Raw genomic sequence first — 18074 nt, 5'->3', positions numbered from 1 at the left:
ATGTGCGTGGTGCGGAGAAAGCCCTCCTTTCTCAAATGATCAACATCAAGAGCTTCTCCCAGAATTACCTCCCTAATGGGCTTCATCGCCACCCACATCACGCACCTGCAGTAATCCACTTAAACTGCTGCCCTTCCACTTCCCTCCTATTCCCACTGCCACTGCAACCCCCCTAATTAAGTGATGTTAGCACCGAAGCCAGGTAATGACACGATTTGTATCTGGGAAAACAGAATGTGATTAATTACAAGCCCAGTGCCGGTTTCCCTTTTGGACCCCTGTCTCTCATGATCAACAACTCCTTTTGTCTTAAGCAGTTAACAAACAAAACCTATTATGCTTCACAATTATAAGACCCCACACATTCCTCAAGAAAACTGTAGAATCTTTTGGTTGGTTCTTTTCTGATGAGCACAGAGCTATGTCTTGGGATCCCTGGAGTCCATTAGCCCCAGGTCCCATTTCCCTCTTCCTCCTGTTCTGGGCTTTGGTGTCAGATCTTGATTAAGCAGTCTGTTCCTTGAGTGTGTGGTCTCTTTCTGCACAAAGCACCCCGACCCTGATAATGCACACGTACCTTCCTCTTTGCACAGATATCAAAGACTTGAGATAGCCAATAAGGTACAGGTGCAAGATGCAGCCTGCAGTCTAGCTGATAAGCAACCAGACCTGGCCTCGGCTGCACACTGGAAATCAGAGCACTGCAAGGCTTTGTATACAAACTGGGCTCCTTCCTCTGCCCACTCCTGCCTTCCAAATGCAGCCGCCTTCAATGATGTCATCTACTTGTTTGACTTCCTGCCTCCAAATTTCTAAGAGAAATTTTTTCCATTTCAGACATTTTTTTTTTTTAAATATTCCCATCTGGTATATGAAGATTTACCTTTTGTAACAGACATAAAAGTTCTTCTCTAAATGCACATCCATTTCTCCTTAAACAATACCCTAGATTTCAAGGTAGAATCAACGTACAGCAGAGGATGGCTTCTGGCTAGGCTTTCAGGAGGGAGGGAGTATTCTCCTCGCACCTTCTTCCTGTATGGGATGCAGAAGTGACAGCATGGCTCATGCAGTGACTGTAGACTGTGAACTGGGACCTCCATTAGGATGCTGGTGATGCTGGGAGATGGTGGTCTCGTACCCTGAGGGCTAACATACAGCCGCACCAGACCCTAGGCTGTGTACTAACACAGAGAGAGAACGTCTTATAAAAGCCACTGCCATTTAAGTATACTGCCACATGCTGTTAAGACCATTCCTAGAGAATAAAGCTCTTTCCAAAGCTAGAGAGGTAGTAGCTGAGGTTTAGTCAGGTGATGGTGGTGGTTTCATTTGAAATGTATCACTCTGAGCAGAGAATAGCATAATGGTCCTTTTCCAAACATCACTACTGCTGCCCTGTCAGAGCTGGACCAGTGGATGCCTGAGGTTAGAGGGTGCAACGAGAGCAGGAGTGAGACACAGGGCAACAGAGAGCCCGTGACAGTGAACCTGCCTGGGGTAAACTAGCATGTGGTGGTTGGGGATGGGTGACAGGCACACACCATGATGGTTGCTCCATGTCCCAGGTCCACAGCTCTGTGGATACCAGCAGCATGGCAGCACAGGCAACCGCCAGGTTCTCAAGGGCAGACTACCACTATGTCCATGAAGAGACACATCTTTAAACACACTGCTGGTTTTTAAAGGGCACTTGATTTCAGGAGGAAGATGCTCGTGTGCTAACACAGCTGAGCAAGGGGCTCCGTACAGTGATTGATGTTCAGAGCCGTGTCTGTCAGAATTTAAACCTATCACAGAACACACAACTTCTTTAAAATAAGACAGCAGCCATTTGTAATTAAGTGTGTGCTTTGGTTTGCGCCTGAACTTTGCACCCTATTTGCTAAGCAAGGACTACAAAAACAGAGATATGCTTCCTGTTTCTATCTTTTAACTGTCTGTACCATACAGAAAATATTCAAATATGATTTACGTTTGGACTATATTTAATTGTAAAAGTAAGCTTCACCTATATTTTTTATTTTAGATGTATTTAATTAAAAATATAAAAGCCTTCTTTTCATGAACCCAGATAAATTTTGACATTTTCATGAGAACAAAACTTTTAAAAGTCTAACATTTTTTTTTAAAATTACATTTTATTTGTCTGAGTGTGTGTGTGTGTGTGTGTGTGTGTGTGTATGCCATGGCACACATATGGAGGTCAGAGGGTGACTTGTGGGCATCTGTTCTTTCCTGCTATACCACGTGGGTCCAGGTGATGGAAATCAGCTTGGTGACTGTGAGGCTTGGTGGCAGGCACCTTCACTCACTGTGCCATCCCACTGGCCAACATTAACATTTAAGGTAAGTATTACCAATTTCTTATCTCGGTTGGTCTACCCCATAACTAGTGTTGTTAAGCTGTGCAAGTTAAGTAAGGTCTTTGGCTTGTAGTATCTTTCAGCTTTGCTCATACACAAGGCTAAAACATGTGACTATCTTAAAGGAGAGTGTAATCCAAGAGGACATACTCAGAGAAGTGGAAAAATCAAAATGTAATTAGACACATTTATTTATGAATCCTACAGTCAGAAAATGCGATCAGCAAGCATCTGGGGAAACATCTTAGTTCTGTGTCTCCGATGTCAGCAATGATTCCCAGTGTGTGTCGGGAGCAGTGGAGAGTACTGGAGAGTTGCCTTTCCTTGGAACAAAGCAAAGCAAACAGACTTGCTATAGTCTTTGTGGTCTGGGAAGCCAGAGAAACGCAGCATGTGACATTAGCACTCCAGAAACCTGCTCTCTCAGCCTTGTCTGTGACGTCCAATGCCAGTCTCTGCTCTCAACTAGACATGTTCATTAAACAGGAAACAAACTTTCAGCTACACCTCCACTTCAAAATGTTCAACAACTACACCGGGCCAGTGGTCGTAGCAGCAGCAGCAATGTTCCTCCATATGAGGAGCGGAGGAAGTCTGGGGCTACCTCAAACTCACCATATAAATGTGGGTTTGAATGTTTGTAACTAATTTACTTTAAGAAAAAAGAAAAGACAAGAAAACACTGTGAGGCCAAAAAACGCTTCTCTGAGAGGCACCCAACCCTGATCTGCTCTGCAGTTTCTCTCTAGAGCCCTGGGGAGGGAGGGCAACTGTTCAGGGACACTTCTAAATCTGCAATTTCCTTACTCAGCTACCGCTCCGAGTACAGCCAGCTGGGGGAAGTAATTAATACTCAGCTTTGCATTTCGGAGGGATCATTAGTTCTATTCTTGACCAATCAGGACCTCACTGTGTCTCAAATGTATACGGCAATGATAAAATATCCAGACACATGGGCCTTCCAAATGTGTCTCTGTAATGCTAGAGAGGACTTCATTTATTCAATAACTTGTCTGCAGTGGTGTCTTTGTCAGAGGATGTCAGCTCCCTGCAGGCCAGGGGTTCTCAAAGACACAGTGCTATGACAGCACCACATTAAGAATGCAGATCATTAGGGAGCTACCAGAGGTGGTCACTAGCACTCAGAAGTTTAGAATGTCAGAATTACTAAAAGAGAGGGGAGGGAGAGTTGCAATCTAAGTGAAAACTGTTGCTTTATTGAGATTTTGAAAGCTCATCATCAATTACTACATTTTCTCCCTTTCAGATTTGGGGAATGTAAGTAAAGTCCCTGAACTCCCATTACCCATCACTCTGCCCTTCTGTATCAAGTTGGTACTTTCTACTATAACCATAGAACTGTTCCTCAATCTTATGTGTCAATGACTGGACATGGGCACACCTTACATCAATGGAATTAGATGGCATTAGGGGCAGCAGTTTCTTCCTGGTGATGACTTTACTATGCACAGCTCAACCCATCAAGGCTAGGTTTCAGTCCAACACCCATGGTGGTATCTGCTCAGCTGTGAGCTCATAGCTGCCTACTGTGGACTGCTGACTGCACAAGGCCCCCAGAGCTTTTCACAGGCAATCTGGGAGGAAAGCAGGCATGATACCTCACCTTTCATTTAATATAACCCCAAACACAGAGGTTCAAAGAGCCCTTCAGACATGCATGCTTTTTCTTTTAGCTATTTCCAAAGCTGCCATGCATTGTGGAGCCAGGATTTCAGAACAAAGGAAACATTACATGTTCCTCCTTTCACTCAGTGTCCAGCAGCCCTCTGCTATGTAAAGGTCAAATACAGAAGCACTGTTAGCCTTTTACTGGACTGGCATAGCAGTTGATAAACAAGCTAAAGTAGTAAGAATGTGGGTTCTTCTCCATGGGTCTAGGACTGCCTTTGCCCTTCCTAGCTGGGCAAACACAACCCTCGCTAAGCCTCCCTAAGGCTGAGCACTCTTCTAAAACCAGAAACAATAGCTTTCATACAGACTCAACGAGTCACGTGGCTCACAGGGTCCCTGGCACACACTGACTAAGTGTTCAACCATTAGACAGTGAAGCTCATTGGATGTTAACTTGCTTTAATCCATCTCTGATCATTCATCTAAAGGAGTAGAGTGCAGAGGGACCATACTCTCCTTCTTCCCACATGTCAGCATCTCTCCTTCTGTCCTGATCTGTGAGGGCAGAGAAATGCCCCTATACAGAAGCCACCTGGTCTTTCATTAGCCTCTTGGAGTCCTCTACCCTCATCTGTTCACTTCTTCCTGTTTGCTAGGCAGGCATGCTCACCCTCGACTATCAGGTGCTCTATGAGTCTAGGGAGAAGTTGAGATCACGGGGTAAGAGAATCCAAGGCCTAAGTGACTGGCTCCTTACTAGTTTTACCAGTTACGGAGCCGATATGGTAAAACTTGTCAGCTAATTTCTGACTTCCAAATGGACTAGGCTAAAGCTGTGATGAACTGAATTATATCCTAACAGACATGAGCTCAACTGAATTTTCATTCTTTTTTCCTTGCACCTAGTTTTAAGTTTTAGGTTAAATAGGCAATGGCAAAGAGCAGTAATGCAGGCAACTACTTCTATTAAACATTGACTATGGACATGACATTCTGTTGAGCAGAAGTTATCTGGAATGGGAATGCCAAGTACAGCTGCAGCCTTTTGGTGTTGTCTGTAAAGGTCATTGCTTAGGCCTGATTTCCTTTCTACCACACACACACGCACGCACGCATGCACGCACGCACGCACGCACGCACGCACGCACACACGCACGCACCTACAAAGCTGATATTAGGAGTCTTTCTCAATTACTCTCAACCTTATTCATTAAGTCAGAGCTTCTTAACTGAACCCATAACTCACTAGTCTAGCTACCCAGACTGCTTCGAGGATCTTGTGTGCACATTCAGAATGCTGGAATTATAGGAAGCTGCCACACCAGCTCAGAATTTACATGGGTGCTAGGGATCTGAACTCTCCTTGTCATCCTTGTGTGGCAAGCACTTTACCCAACTCAGCCATCTCTGCAGTTCCCCTTCTACCATTTGTTCTTGTTTGCTTACAAACACTGCCTTCTGCACACTCAGGACAGCTAAAGCTCACTCTTTAGTAACATAATCTACAGTACAATGGCATCAACGTTATATGTGTAGCTCAGAAAGATTGCAGACAGAGCTCCTGGCATAGTTATCTCTCCAGTGGATGGTAAGAAGAGCTCCAGGGAACCCACTGTCCACATCCAAGCACTGGTTTGAAGGGATGGGTCCTTCTCATGAAGGTGAAGGGGACATCTGCTCAGGGCTCAAAGTAGACACTGAAATGCTGGCGCCGGAACAAGAACCTCTTATAAAGAGAGACTGAACTGCAAAGAAGACAACTGGCCAGAATGATATCTTTCAAGTAAATCCGGTGTCAGCAGTAACTAAGACCCACATACTAATGTGGTAGCTAACAGCTATACATTTGGCAGATCAGAGAATAGCATCTTGAAACACTAATGACATGCACTTAGAGCCCCAAGTTAATATTACTCTAGGGATCACACTGTAGCTCTTATTTAAAACGTTATCTGATACTTGAGAAAGGGACGTGCATGCCAATCTTAGCCTCGTTAACTTCCTGAGTTGGCTACCAGAGCTTAGGTCATGTCTTTCACAGCCAATATGTTTTTTTTTTTTTTTTTTCTTCTCTTTTAAAGTGTAAGTTGTCGCCATTTCTCTGAGGAGTCAGTACAGTGGATTGGGGAAATATGGCATCACATGGAGGCTAGCACTTTTCCTCATGCTAAAGACACCAGAGAGAACAGTCCTCCCTCAGGCTTATTACTCTCTGCGCTTACCTGTCCGAGAAGCAGTGCTTCCTAGCAAACAATTGCTTTTAACAGAGACACTTCCTTGCCCATTAACCAATTATAGCAATAACTCCTTACTCGTCTTTTGTGATTTCATCTTTGGATGCCATCTTAAGATCTTCTACAGTCTTCCCTGGAACAAAAGGCAGCCCAGTTCAGTGACAGGTGGCACTAGTCCCCCCTAAAGTGTCCTGTACATCACTGGACCCATCACAGAGCTGGCCACGGATTTGGTTATAGGGCACCACTCCTGTTGCTATCTGTGGCTGAGTAGCCTGAATGCTTCTCTTGGTCCTCAACTGTCAGCACAGACTCCTGTCGGTCTGCTGGGAGGGGTGGAGACTGTCGACAAACAACCTAATGCCGACGCTGGCACACGACCCACAGTGATTGCTGCGCATTACGCTACAGTGCAATACATTGTAGGGGAAGATTCTGGTGAAGCAATGGGGGCTGCTTACATGAACTATTACTTATTAATGGCTGCCGACTGATCTTAGATGATGGATGAGAACTCACTTGAGAAGATTCCCAACAACCTTTTCCCAAAACAAGCCATTATGAGAAGAATCTTCCTGTTTTATTCTGAACCTACATTGAATATAACCATAGGACCAGAAAATGGGAAAACAAATTCTTCCAAAAGAATGTCAGAGAGTTCAGTTTTCTGGCTGCAATGCTGAGAAAAACTTCCAGGATTTACTTTGTGTCCAATCCTAAACAAACTCCTCAAAGGCCAGACAGCAGTCACCTTTCCCTCTGCTGTCTTGGTATTAAGGCTTAGTTCTTTATTTTTCAAATTCTTTTTATAATTGCAAAAAAAAATATGCCAAACTCTGATTGGTCATATGCAATTCTAAAATGTTATACAGTACAGGTATCCATATCAGAGATCTTAAGAAAATCTTCACTTACAAAACAGACAATAGACACAAATACAGTAATTAGTAGAAAACATGCACACAGACTCACTCAAAACTCAAAGGCCACGACTCATCATGAGCCAGGCTTGCAGGACAGAAGCCTGTTGTTGTAGCCTGCTGGCTATGTAACCTAAGAACTCAGCCTTGCTGTTTCTCTTTCTCAGCTGTGACAGACATGGAAACCTGGGTAGACTCCACACCATGGCACTGTTCTGAGGCACAGAAGAGTGAATTAGAGGAAAGCACTAAGCACGGTGTGTGCCTTCCCCACTAGTCACTGGTGTCCATGCACACACACTCCTGTCACAAAATGTCAGAGTGACTGTTAACAGGGCAGTGCTGCTACCTCTACTCTTTTCTCCCCAGGGCCGTGGAATTCTGTTTCTCCATAACAAGTATAAAAGGGTAAATGCCAGGGATATGGGGCTTAATGACAGCATCTCATAGGTGTAAACATTTAGATTCTGAAAGCACACAGTTAACACTCTCAGTTCTGAAAAATATCCTCAAATTCCACTGAACAATAAAAGCCAAGATAGGTCCTGTTGCAGAACATTGTGTCTGTGTGTGTAATGTGCATGTGTTTGCACACATGTAGACCTATGTATGTGGAGGCCAGAGCTGATGTTGGGTGTTTTCCTTGGTCAATTTATACCTTGTTTGCTGAGACAGGGTCTCTTGCTAAACCTGAAGCTCGCAGATTTGGCTAGTTTAACTAGTCAGTGTGTCTAAGGATATCCTCTTTAACTCCTGAGTGCAGGATTCTAAGAGAATGCTGGATCTGGGATTAAAGGTGGGCTGCTATGCTCTCCCAGTTTTTATCTGGGTGCTAGGAAACTCAGGTCCTCACGCCTGGGTAGCAAGTTCTCTACCCTGAGCCATCTTGCCACCTTATTTACTTTAAGTTCTGTTTAACCACGCACACATTAACTCTTATCAATAACATATTTAGTACACATGTGGTTATTTCAAAGTTTACTCTTATCTGAACCAGAATTAAGTACTAGACCAAACTATTAGGATGAAAGAAACATAATAAATCAGATGGTAGCTTCTAATTGCAATAGTTACCTTGCAAAGCACGTATCACACAGAGGTGCCCTGGTAGGAAGTCAAAGTACCTCGATCTCATTAGTCTCAGGTTTAGCTGAAAGACTGAGAATGGAAAAAGCTACAGTATCCATGTGTTTGGATGCAGGTACGCATGTCGCACTAAACACATGGTGCTACATCTTGCCACCGAGCCCTCAAGGTGGGTAGAGTGGGTGGACAGCACACACCAGGCATCATGGAGCTGGCGGCCTCATTCTGGAGCTGTAAACCTTCAGAATCATGAAGGGCACACAGTATGACTGCAGGGTTTAGTGATGTGACAGATATGTGTATAGTACAAGCAAACAAAGGCATTTAGAGGCCACAAAAGCCAACAGGGTTGAAGGACAAGACAGGAAAAGTGGAGAACTAGGTCATCAGTTAGAGAAGGCAGGAACACGTGTGGAACCAGCCGCAGTCTCTCCTAGAGGGGAGATGCACTGAGCACCAGGCACTACAAGACTGTGTGTTCTGAAATATTTCTCCGCAACAGGATTTTGGAAAATCCACTATGTGTGAGATGAATACTTCGTTTTGAGTTCCTTTGGAAATGAAAAAAAGGGCAAAATATTGCTTTAAAATTATGATTTAAAAATATTATGATTTAAAAATATTTTAAGACCCTAGCAAAGGGCTTCATTCTTATAAAATTCCTGACCCAAGTGGACAGGCATTAGAGAGAATTTATAGATGGGAATAAATAAGGACCAACTGGCTGTACAACATTTATTTAAGACAGTTTTGCTTGTAGACAAGAGCTCTAAGATGCTAATAGGCTTTACCTTAAAGTCTGTTCTTTAGTAATGAAACTCCAGCCAACGGTCTACATGAGCCACCCTTCCTTCCTAACAGGAGTGACCATGTGACTGTGCAACGCCAACCCACACAAGCGGAACCTGAGTGAGGCATCCACAAGGTCGTTCTAAGGGAATACATCTTTCGAGGATTTGAACTAGTGGCTGAGAAAGGGGAAAGCAGTAAGAGGAAACTGAGCCTCTGCTGCCAGCCAAGGCTGCCCCGCCGGTCTTCAGCTGTCTGTGCAAGAAACATAAACTATACTATTTAAACTGATGAATCGAATTCCATTCCAAATCCTAATTCTCCCTGAATCAACACTGGCTATCAGCCACATTTCTACTAGAGAATAAGCTATCAACTTAAAGTTCTAATTAACTGTAATCACAGCCTAGGCTCACACAGACCACACTGTAAGCTAACTACAAGTTGTAACAGCTTTCACTGTCCACCAACAAATGCCCGACAGATGTCAGTGCTGAGAGCTTTGTATGTCTTTTTCTACAATAAAATAGCACTTCCTAAATTAGCAAAAAGAGCAACAAGAAGGTAGTCTTTGCAAAAGGTCACAAATTCCAAATTTCATACTGAGCAAAGCCAAAAGAAAGTATGCTGTTTTTAAAAAAAGCATTATTTTTAGAAAGCTGCCTGGGTGTACATAGATTGCATACAAAGGCACCGGCCATCAGGTGGCCACTGCTTTGACACATTAGCAAGTATTCCTCTCTGATCTTCCTGGATGCAGTGCTCCGTAACCAAACGGCAGCTGCCATGGAAACTGTAAGGTTACTCAGGGCTCACAGATTTTGATTTCCTGTGCCTGAATCAGTGTTCTATCTTAGTTAACTCCGAGCTTTACATGTTTTTGACTGAATGCTGGCCCAGGATGGCCTTATATGAATTAGAACCCTGAAAGAGACAGTTTATTTTACACGGAAATAATGGCATTGTAACAGCGTTCAAAGAGAGGATATTAGGACCCTTGCCTTGAAAGCGATTAGCATTTTTTTTCTACAGGATTTTAAGCTTCTTCAGAAATGTACCAGCAACTGAAGACACCGTCAGCTGCTCCGTGTGCCAGTCTGCCTCAGACACTGCCATGAAGCTGCTTCCAGAGCCAGCATTGAGAGCAAGCTGCTGGAGGATAAGACACTGGCAGCCGGAGAAGACCGTGGCGGAAATGCACTGCAGCCAGAAAGCTTAAACCAGGTGCACTTCACCTCCCTTACAGGAAATATTTCTCTGGACGAAGTATGACTTGTAGCTTCTCAACTAACTAGCAAGTCAGGCTGTTTGACAGACAGCTTTTCCTGACACTGTCAAGTCAGTCATTCAAATCTAAAACCATTTCTCCTCCAGCCTCAAGCAATGTCCTTTATAACACCATGGACCTATCTGAATGGGTGGGTGACTTAGAGATTTTAAGTCCCTTTTTGGAATCTGCTCTGGAACTAAGTCTAGCCATGTGTCTCAGGTCAGAGGTAACAAAATGATGGAAACTTCAAATGTCTTAGGATGAGATCTGAGCCTAGGCCTTCTGCACTGGATAACCTGGCAGGAAACACATGCTGCAACACTTGTGTCGGTACGTGTTCTGTTTTCTCCAAATTCTGTTAATTTAAATAAAGATGGCAAGATTCTTTATTAAGGAGTCTGTCAATTACACTACTGAAATTACATTAGTAATACAGGACACTTTGATAACTTCTTTCTTGACACAAAATGCTTTCCTTCAATTCTCTTAATGTTTCTTATGTTCAGCCTCTAAAACACGTAACAGACTTAAAACTCAACTCTAAGAAGTATGGACCAATGTTAGCTTGCCTTAGGCCAGGTGTGGTGGTACATGCCATTAATCCCAGCACTTGGAAGGTAGAGGCAGGTGGATCACTGTAAGTTTTAAGACAGCCTAACCTATGTAGCAAGCCTGAGGCCACCCAGGGCTAAATGGTGAGGCCATATGTCAAGAAAAACAATTGGTTTCATGTTTCCCTGCAATTATGTTAGAGATGTCCCATGTCTTTCCTGACCAGGAGAAGAAATGTGAGTTCTCACATGCAGAGGGCTGTAGAGAGCCTGCTGTCAGACAGTCTCTCTCACGCGGCAGCTCTCCTTCCCTGGCAGCCCACAGATCAGCTTCCACATTTGTTTGTAAAATGTACATTCCTGGCTTTTGCCTCCCCCAACCCCCTCCAAAGCAGTGGCTAGTTCTTCCCCTCCAGGCTATCAGCAGTGGAGCCTGGTAGACAGCACTTGAAAATCAACCAGTAAGGAGAGCAGAGGAGGTTCAGTCACAGACCTGGCACTGTGTGATCCTTACAGACCATGCTTTGGGATGGCTGTTTAAGGCGACATTTACAGACTTGTTTTATTCCGTGAAGATGAAGCTTCTCTGCCTCTGTTCTAGGAACTCTTCTAATCAACTACATCGTGCTGAAAACAATTGTTTTCCTCACAGTAAACTCCCCAAAGCCAGGCATGAATACCTGCAGTGTGCTTGCCTTGTAGGCTGGGGAGTAGCACACTCCCAGGACACACCTCACGGCCCTGTGACGGTGCTGCCCTGGTTCTCAGCAGTGTGCATGCTAGCTCAGTCAGCACAGTGTACCTGCCCAGCCGGTGTACCCAGTGCCGTCCCGAGGGTCTGCAGACTTCAGCCCTCTCTCCATTTGCTGAAGGAGCTCCCGAATCTTATTGGTCAATCGATGTGAGAACTCAGGAGTCAGCTGCAGAAATTAAGGAAAAATATTTTTAAGAAGAGTAAAAAGTGGATCAATAGTACCTTCATGATGATATTTTCTATTCATGGAAATAAAATATTATCCTGTAAAACTTAAAGCAGCTTTACAGGTTTTCCAGAAACCACATAGGGAACTCACACTATTTAAGATAACATGTTTATTTTAAAAAGTAACCATGAGCCAGGTTATTGCAGTGCATGCATCTGATCCCAACATTTGGGAAGCTGGTGCAGGTCAGCTACTTTGAGGCTAGCCTAGGCTACATAGTCAGACCTAGTCTCAACAGAAAAGAAAGTCATTTTCTTTCTTTCTGTTAATTTTAGACAAGGTTTGTCTGTGTATCCTTGGGTGTCTGGGAACTCAAACTGTATACCAGGCTGTCCTCGAACTCAGAGATTGGCCTGCCTCTGCCTCCCAAGTGCTGGGGATAAAAGCATGAGCCACCAGTGCCCAGCTTAACTCCACTTCTTTATACTGCAGCTGCCTTCCTGGAAGTGGAGAGTAACACCTGCTCCATGGTTTCTTAAAGCTACCCACTCTGAGGCCCTGAGGTTAGTGACAACCATGTGATGGCCTATGAAACCGGTGGACAAGCTGAGGGTCATAGGTCATAATCCTATGATCATTTTAAACATCTCTTTTCAATTTTATTTTTATTATTTTATGTATGGGTGTTTTGATGGCTTTTATGTCTCTGTACTATGTGTGTGTGTGTTTGGTGCCTTGGGAGGCCAAAAGGGGCTGTCTGATCCCCTGAAACTGAAGTTATAGATAGCTGTGAGCTGCCACGTGGGTGCTGGGACTAGAATTTAGGTCCTGTGAGTGTAACAAGTGCTCTTGATTGCAGTCACGTCTTCTGCCTCCCCACCAAGGCATACTCTGTCTAAAGGCAACTGTAAAGCAGTTTTGAAGTACTGTAGAGTCTAAATGACTGTGTGTATTAAAGACTGGTGCCAATGTATCAACTCTTCAGGAGCATACTGTGTCTCCAGACTACAATTCCAAAAAAAAAAAAAAAAAAAAAAAACAAAAAAACACTGAGATTTCAACAGAGGGCTGAGGACCACCACACGTGCAGACAGGTGCTTCATCATGAAAAGACTGCAGTATCAAACCTACACTGGCAATCATCAGAGTCTGTCTGTCTGTCTGTCTGTGCATGCCTGCTCATGCATGCACGGGTAGAGGTTAGAGGTCAACTGTCAAGAGTCAGTTCTCTCCTTCCGCTTGGGTCCTCGGCTCGTCTGCAAGTGCATTCACTTCATGAGCCATCTCAATGGCCCTATAATGTCATTTTTAATAGCACCACCTTAGGTTAGGGAAATCGCGTGAAAACTTGAGTTTGACCTCTAGAATCAGTATATTAAAAAGTGGGGTATACTGGTATGTGCTTATAGCTAGGCATGTGCTTACAGCAGTGTAAACTGGCATGTGCTTATAGTGGGACAAACTGGCATGTTCTTATAGGGGGAATGTTGGCAATGTGCTTATAGAGGGACATGCTAGCATATGCTTATTATCTTAGAGCTGTGGAAAAGAAAGTAGGTTAATTCTTGAGGCTCGGTGGACAGCCAGTCTTAGGTCTACTTGTCAAGTTCCATGCCAGAAAGTCTAGTCTGGAAAAAAAAAAAGACAGCATACAGGGAGCAACGGACATTATCCTTTAAGCTGACACATACGCACATCTCCAGCACACACATGCAAAGAGGCACTTAAGACTGGAGCAAGGCAGTGTCGTAAGTCCTAACGCTAATAATTTTCAAAGATTCGCCTCTGAGAAGCATCCCTGGTGATGTCTATGGCCACTGCAGCACGGAGCACCACGGAGAATCCACAGCTTGACAGACACTCGCCTGTTATTTAACACCCTCTGACAAAAGGCCAGGTCTTCAACGAGACTGGAGGTGCATTTAGTAAGATATGATGAACTTTAATATTAATATAAAAAGGTCTGTATGCCTCACAGAAGTTGAGGAGTTGCTTCGCATGGCCACAAGCCACCTTCTGCACAGAGGCCATGTGTTACGTACAGCCCTTGGTGGTCTGATGTCAGGAGGCCACTGTGAGAGCGCCTCAGATTTGGGACAGGAGTCACTTTCTGCTAGGTACGCATGTTTACAAAGGCGACCTGCATGAGAACACTGGCTGCTTATGGCAGACCACATGACTGAAACGGAACGTGTGAAGAGTCCCGGAAGAGGCCAGGAGACAGACAAGCTCTTTCTGTATCTCTGTCTTAACGTGGAGGCAGCTAGGTCTCCAGGGTCTGACCTTTCAGGTTCAACAAGAGGATTTAAAAACCAATGTCGCTTTCTTTGTAGGATTCCAAAACTATGCTCTACCATGTGCCACCTTGTTATTTGGGGTTTAGTTTGCTTTGCATTTGTGTCTTTTTGTCTCTTAGAAATGATTTAAAGTTAGGCCAGGTATGGTGGCACGTGTCTTTAATCCTAGGATTTAGGAGGTAAAGGCAGATAGAGTCTGGTGAGTTTGAGGGCACCCTGGACTTGATAGTGAGTTCCTAGCCAGCTGAAGCTACATAGTGAGACACAGCCTCAAGAAAGAAAAGAAAAGAATGAATAAATGATTTTGAGGGCTGGATGTGGTCGCTCACACCTAGTACTCAGGAGGATGAGGCAGGAGGATTACTTTGAGTTAAAGGCCAGCCAGTGTGGGCTTTAGTTTAGCATTTCAAAAATCCAAAGAAAACAGGCTAAGACATGTCAGCACACAAAAGCATTAGCTGTGAAACATGACTACCCAGGATTTGATCTCAGATCATGGAAAATGCTGCTTGTAGCAATGCACATCTTAATGCCAGCGCTCCTACAGCAAAATGTCAGGCAGAGACGAGTCACCCAGGCTGTGGGCCAGCTAGCCCGGAGTACACCGCACAGCAGCAGAAATAATAGAGCCTGCACCTCAACAAGGCGGAAGTCAAGAACAGACTCTACGTGGCTGTAATATGTATAGGCCTGCACATCACTCACGTGCAATGTATGCATTAATTTTTTGAAGAAACAAAAGGTAATAACAACGATGATGATGATGAAGTGTGTAAAAGCATTATTTATGAGCAGCCTCAAGCTTTAGACTGAAATTCCATCATTAGGACACTTCTTCAAGTGATTCCTCTGCCAACTCAGCACAAAGCGGCACACCTTCCTGGGGGGGGGGGGGGAGGCTGACTCAAACCTTAGCTTCAGGTCTGCTGAGGTAGGCAGAACAGAGGCCCAGATGATGACAAGGAGGACCCTGGTCTCCAATTACACAAAGCTTTATCCCAGGAGGACATACACGGTGTATCCTTCCACATTGCACCCCCACTGTTCATCCCTCCTACTGTATCATCAACCAGGGTGTTTTCAGGGGTGAGCTGACACCACACAAGCCAGACGTGTAAGTGAACTCCTCGCAGCGACCTAAAACTAAAGATGCTTTTAAAAATGCTTTTCTTTTTTCTTTTCTTTCTTTCTTTCTTTTTTTTTTTCAGTCATAGCATTTCAAAGAAATAAGCTGATAAATGTTTAAAATGTACGGCTACTGGCACAGTGGCATACACTTTTACTCCTAGTGCCGGATCCGCTGAGGCAGGAGGATAGTAATTTCAAGGCCAGCCTGGGATATTGTGAGTTTAGCCTGGGCTACACAGTGAGTGTATACTCTCTCAGGGATTTGTCAAAACCAGGTTTTTCTTCCAATAATCCTATTCCCCAAAAGGCATAAGAAAACAGGTCCCTGGTGTCACACCCCCAGGCTCTCCTCTCAGTGCCTGGTGGTATGCAAACCAGTTTAAGTAGCGTTTTCAGCTTTAAAGAAGGCTTCGAAAAAATGGTAAAATTACACATTATTTCGGCCTGTCAGGTACATTTCTGTCCTCTCCACAGGCCCATTTGCTCTCATTACTCTGTCCAGACTTGCGAACTCACTAAGGAATAACATGGCACCTATGAAAACGCTAGGCTCCTCATCTCCCTTAATGCCACTTAAGGGAGTGAACTTGGAAGACGATTTTTATAACTGACATTCTTACTACCTGAGGTTAGTTCTTCCACTGTTGGGTTGAATTTTTTATTCTCTATCCAATACATTAGGACTCAGTGTATCCCGACTTAAATACTTATGTAAGTCTGATCTAATCACACATCTTTGGCAGGGGACAGATGGGCGTCCCCATCATCTCGGAAGAAGTGATGTCCTTGGGAGCCCCGGGGCTGGGGAAAGAGGGTAGGCTGCGATGCAGGCAAGCCTCAACTCACCCTCCCAGTAGAATCAAAGTAGCTTTCGGCCAGCGATTTGTTATAATCGGCATAAGGATTCGGAAAGGCCCTCTGAGCCATGACGCCGCAAGCGAACCTGCAGAACAGGGGAAAGAGAGATCTCAAGCGGGGCTGGGGCTCGGGGCTGGGACGCGACTGCAGGCGCTTTGGCAGCCCCTTCCCTCCAGGCAGCCCCCGGCTGGCAGCCGCTCGGCAAGCGCGCGGGACAGCGGCCGCGGCTCGGAGCCCCGGGGGAGGAAGGGAGCCCGTTTTTCACCCACGTCCCACGCCCACGAGTGGGGGGTACAGGGAGATGGAGCAGCCCGCACGCCGCTCCAGCAGCTCCGCAAACCGCGCAGCGCCGACAATAACAGACGCGGAGCGTTTACCGCCCGCTTCCTGTAGGCCTGGCCAATCAGCGGGCACGCTAAGGCGGAGGCCCGCCTCCCGCCTTCAGGTTCTTAAAGCCACAACGTACTTTCTGATGCTTTCTCCAGTAGGCAGCGTTGCAGGGGCTCCAGGTTTCTTACACGCATTTTCAGTTCTTAGATTCCGGGAGTTCGAAGCCCCCTTTACCTGCAGAGGGAAAGGACCGCTTTCAAGTCTCCACACCGAAGTCTTAACTACAAATGACAAAAACTTCTAATTTTCTAAAAGGAGGAAAAAAGAGACACAGAAATGAAAATGAAGGAAACAAACATACAAACTAACAAACAAAAAAAAAAAACCCCAACCAACAAAAACAACAAACCCACGTGGCCAGCCAGGCGGTGGTGGCGCATGCCTTTAGTTTCAGCATTTGGAAAATAGGCAGAGATAGGCAAGATGAGTTCAATGTCAGTCTGGTCTTACGGAGTGAGTTCCAGGACAACCAGGGTTTTTATAAAGAAGCCCTGTCTCAAAGAACAAACAACAAACAAACAAAAACTCCACCATACCGTGTGGGCCACCACGCACTATCATCACAAAAAAACAGGATAAGTTAAATACTTTGAGGACATTCTTCAAGGCGCTAGGGAGGCTGTGGACAAGGCATCAGGGAATTTGTGCGAAACTCAAATAAAAAAACCTTAGGAAGTTTAGTCTGCTCAGTAGCCTAAATTAGACTCTGATACTACACTTTGAACCCTTTTTTAAAAAATTAAGGACAAAGACTGGAGAGTCATCTCCGTGCTTAACAGTCTTCTTGGTTGAATTTTTTTTTTTTGTTGGAAATGAAATCCTACCTGGGACACATTGGGACCTCTCTGTTCAAAGAATGTGGGGCTCTAGTCCATGTCTGTGGGCAGGAGAGATGGCTGGGGGCTGAGAGCTCTTGATGCTCTCCAGGAGGTCCAGAGTTTTATTCCCAGCACCCATGAGCTGCTTGCAATCAACACAACAGCTGATTCAATGCTGCCTTCTGGCCTCCATAAACACCCCCCCCCCAAACACACACACACACACACACACACACACACACACACAAACAGAAGGAAGGAAGGAAGGAAGGAAGGAAGGAAGGAAGAAAAGAAGGAAGGAAGGAAGAAAAGAAGGAAGGAAGGAAGGAGAGAGAGAGAGAGGGAAGGAAGGGGAGAGGGAGAAAGAATGAATAAAATAAAAAAATCATAAAATATCATTTCATTTATCCCTCTCTCTTGATTAAGGGGCACCACTTCAGACCCCCGACTCCTGACCTCCTGCTCCTTCTGAACCTCCTCTCCCTCATGTTGACCCCAGTTCTCTCCTGAGAAGTTGCTTTAGACTAACTTAAAAGTTCCAGTTTTTATTTTAAAATAACATTTGATCTTCCAGAAAATTCGTTAGTTCAGTTCTCTCAGCATGTTCATGCAGAGTTAGCAAAGGCTTTAGTGACGACTAAGCTGAAAATATGGAGGTATGGAGGAGCATCTCATAAGAGAGGAAAGGAAAAGGAGTGAGAGGCATTTTATATTATTATTTTTTTGTAATTATATTATGTTAATTATATTATTATTGTAAGTCCAGTGTCCTGATATCCCCTCACCAACTTTACATGAGTGATTGAAGTTTC

At 44.6% G+C, this 18074-nt stretch overlaps 1 protein-coding gene across 2 annotated transcripts in view; it reads right to left on the bottom strand.

The window, feature by feature from the left end:
• The window catches only part of Lancl1 (LanC like glutathione S-transferase 1), a 37389-nt gene extending 20939 nt beyond the window's left edge, over window positions 1-16450 (bottom strand). Inside the window, exons 1-3 of one of the 2 annotated variants that reach the window (XM_034497581.2) lie at window positions 16324-16450; window positions 16043-16139; window positions 11651-11768 (exon numbers count right to left, since the gene is read on the bottom strand). In XM_034497581.2, the coding sequence (XP_034353472.1) occupies window positions 11651-11768; window positions 16043-16123 (199 nt within the window). In that variant the 5' untranslated portion in view covers window positions 16124-16139; window positions 16324-16450. Of the gene's footprint in view, window positions 1-11650; window positions 11769-16042; window positions 16140-16319 lie in introns of both variants that reach the window. The other variant, XM_034497583.2, reaches the window with a different exon arrangement.
• Window positions 16451-18074: the final 1624 nt, after the last annotated feature.

This window comes from Arvicanthis niloticus, chromosome 3, assembly GCF_011762505.2.
Source record: "Arvicanthis niloticus isolate mArvNil1 chromosome 3, mArvNil1.pat.X, whole genome shotgun sequence".
NCBI lineage: Eukaryota > Metazoa > Chordata > Mammalia > Rodentia > Muridae > Arvicanthis > Arvicanthis niloticus.
The sequence above is the reverse complement of the archived record's forward strand: the minus strand, read 5'-3'. Positions and strand labels throughout refer to the sequence as shown.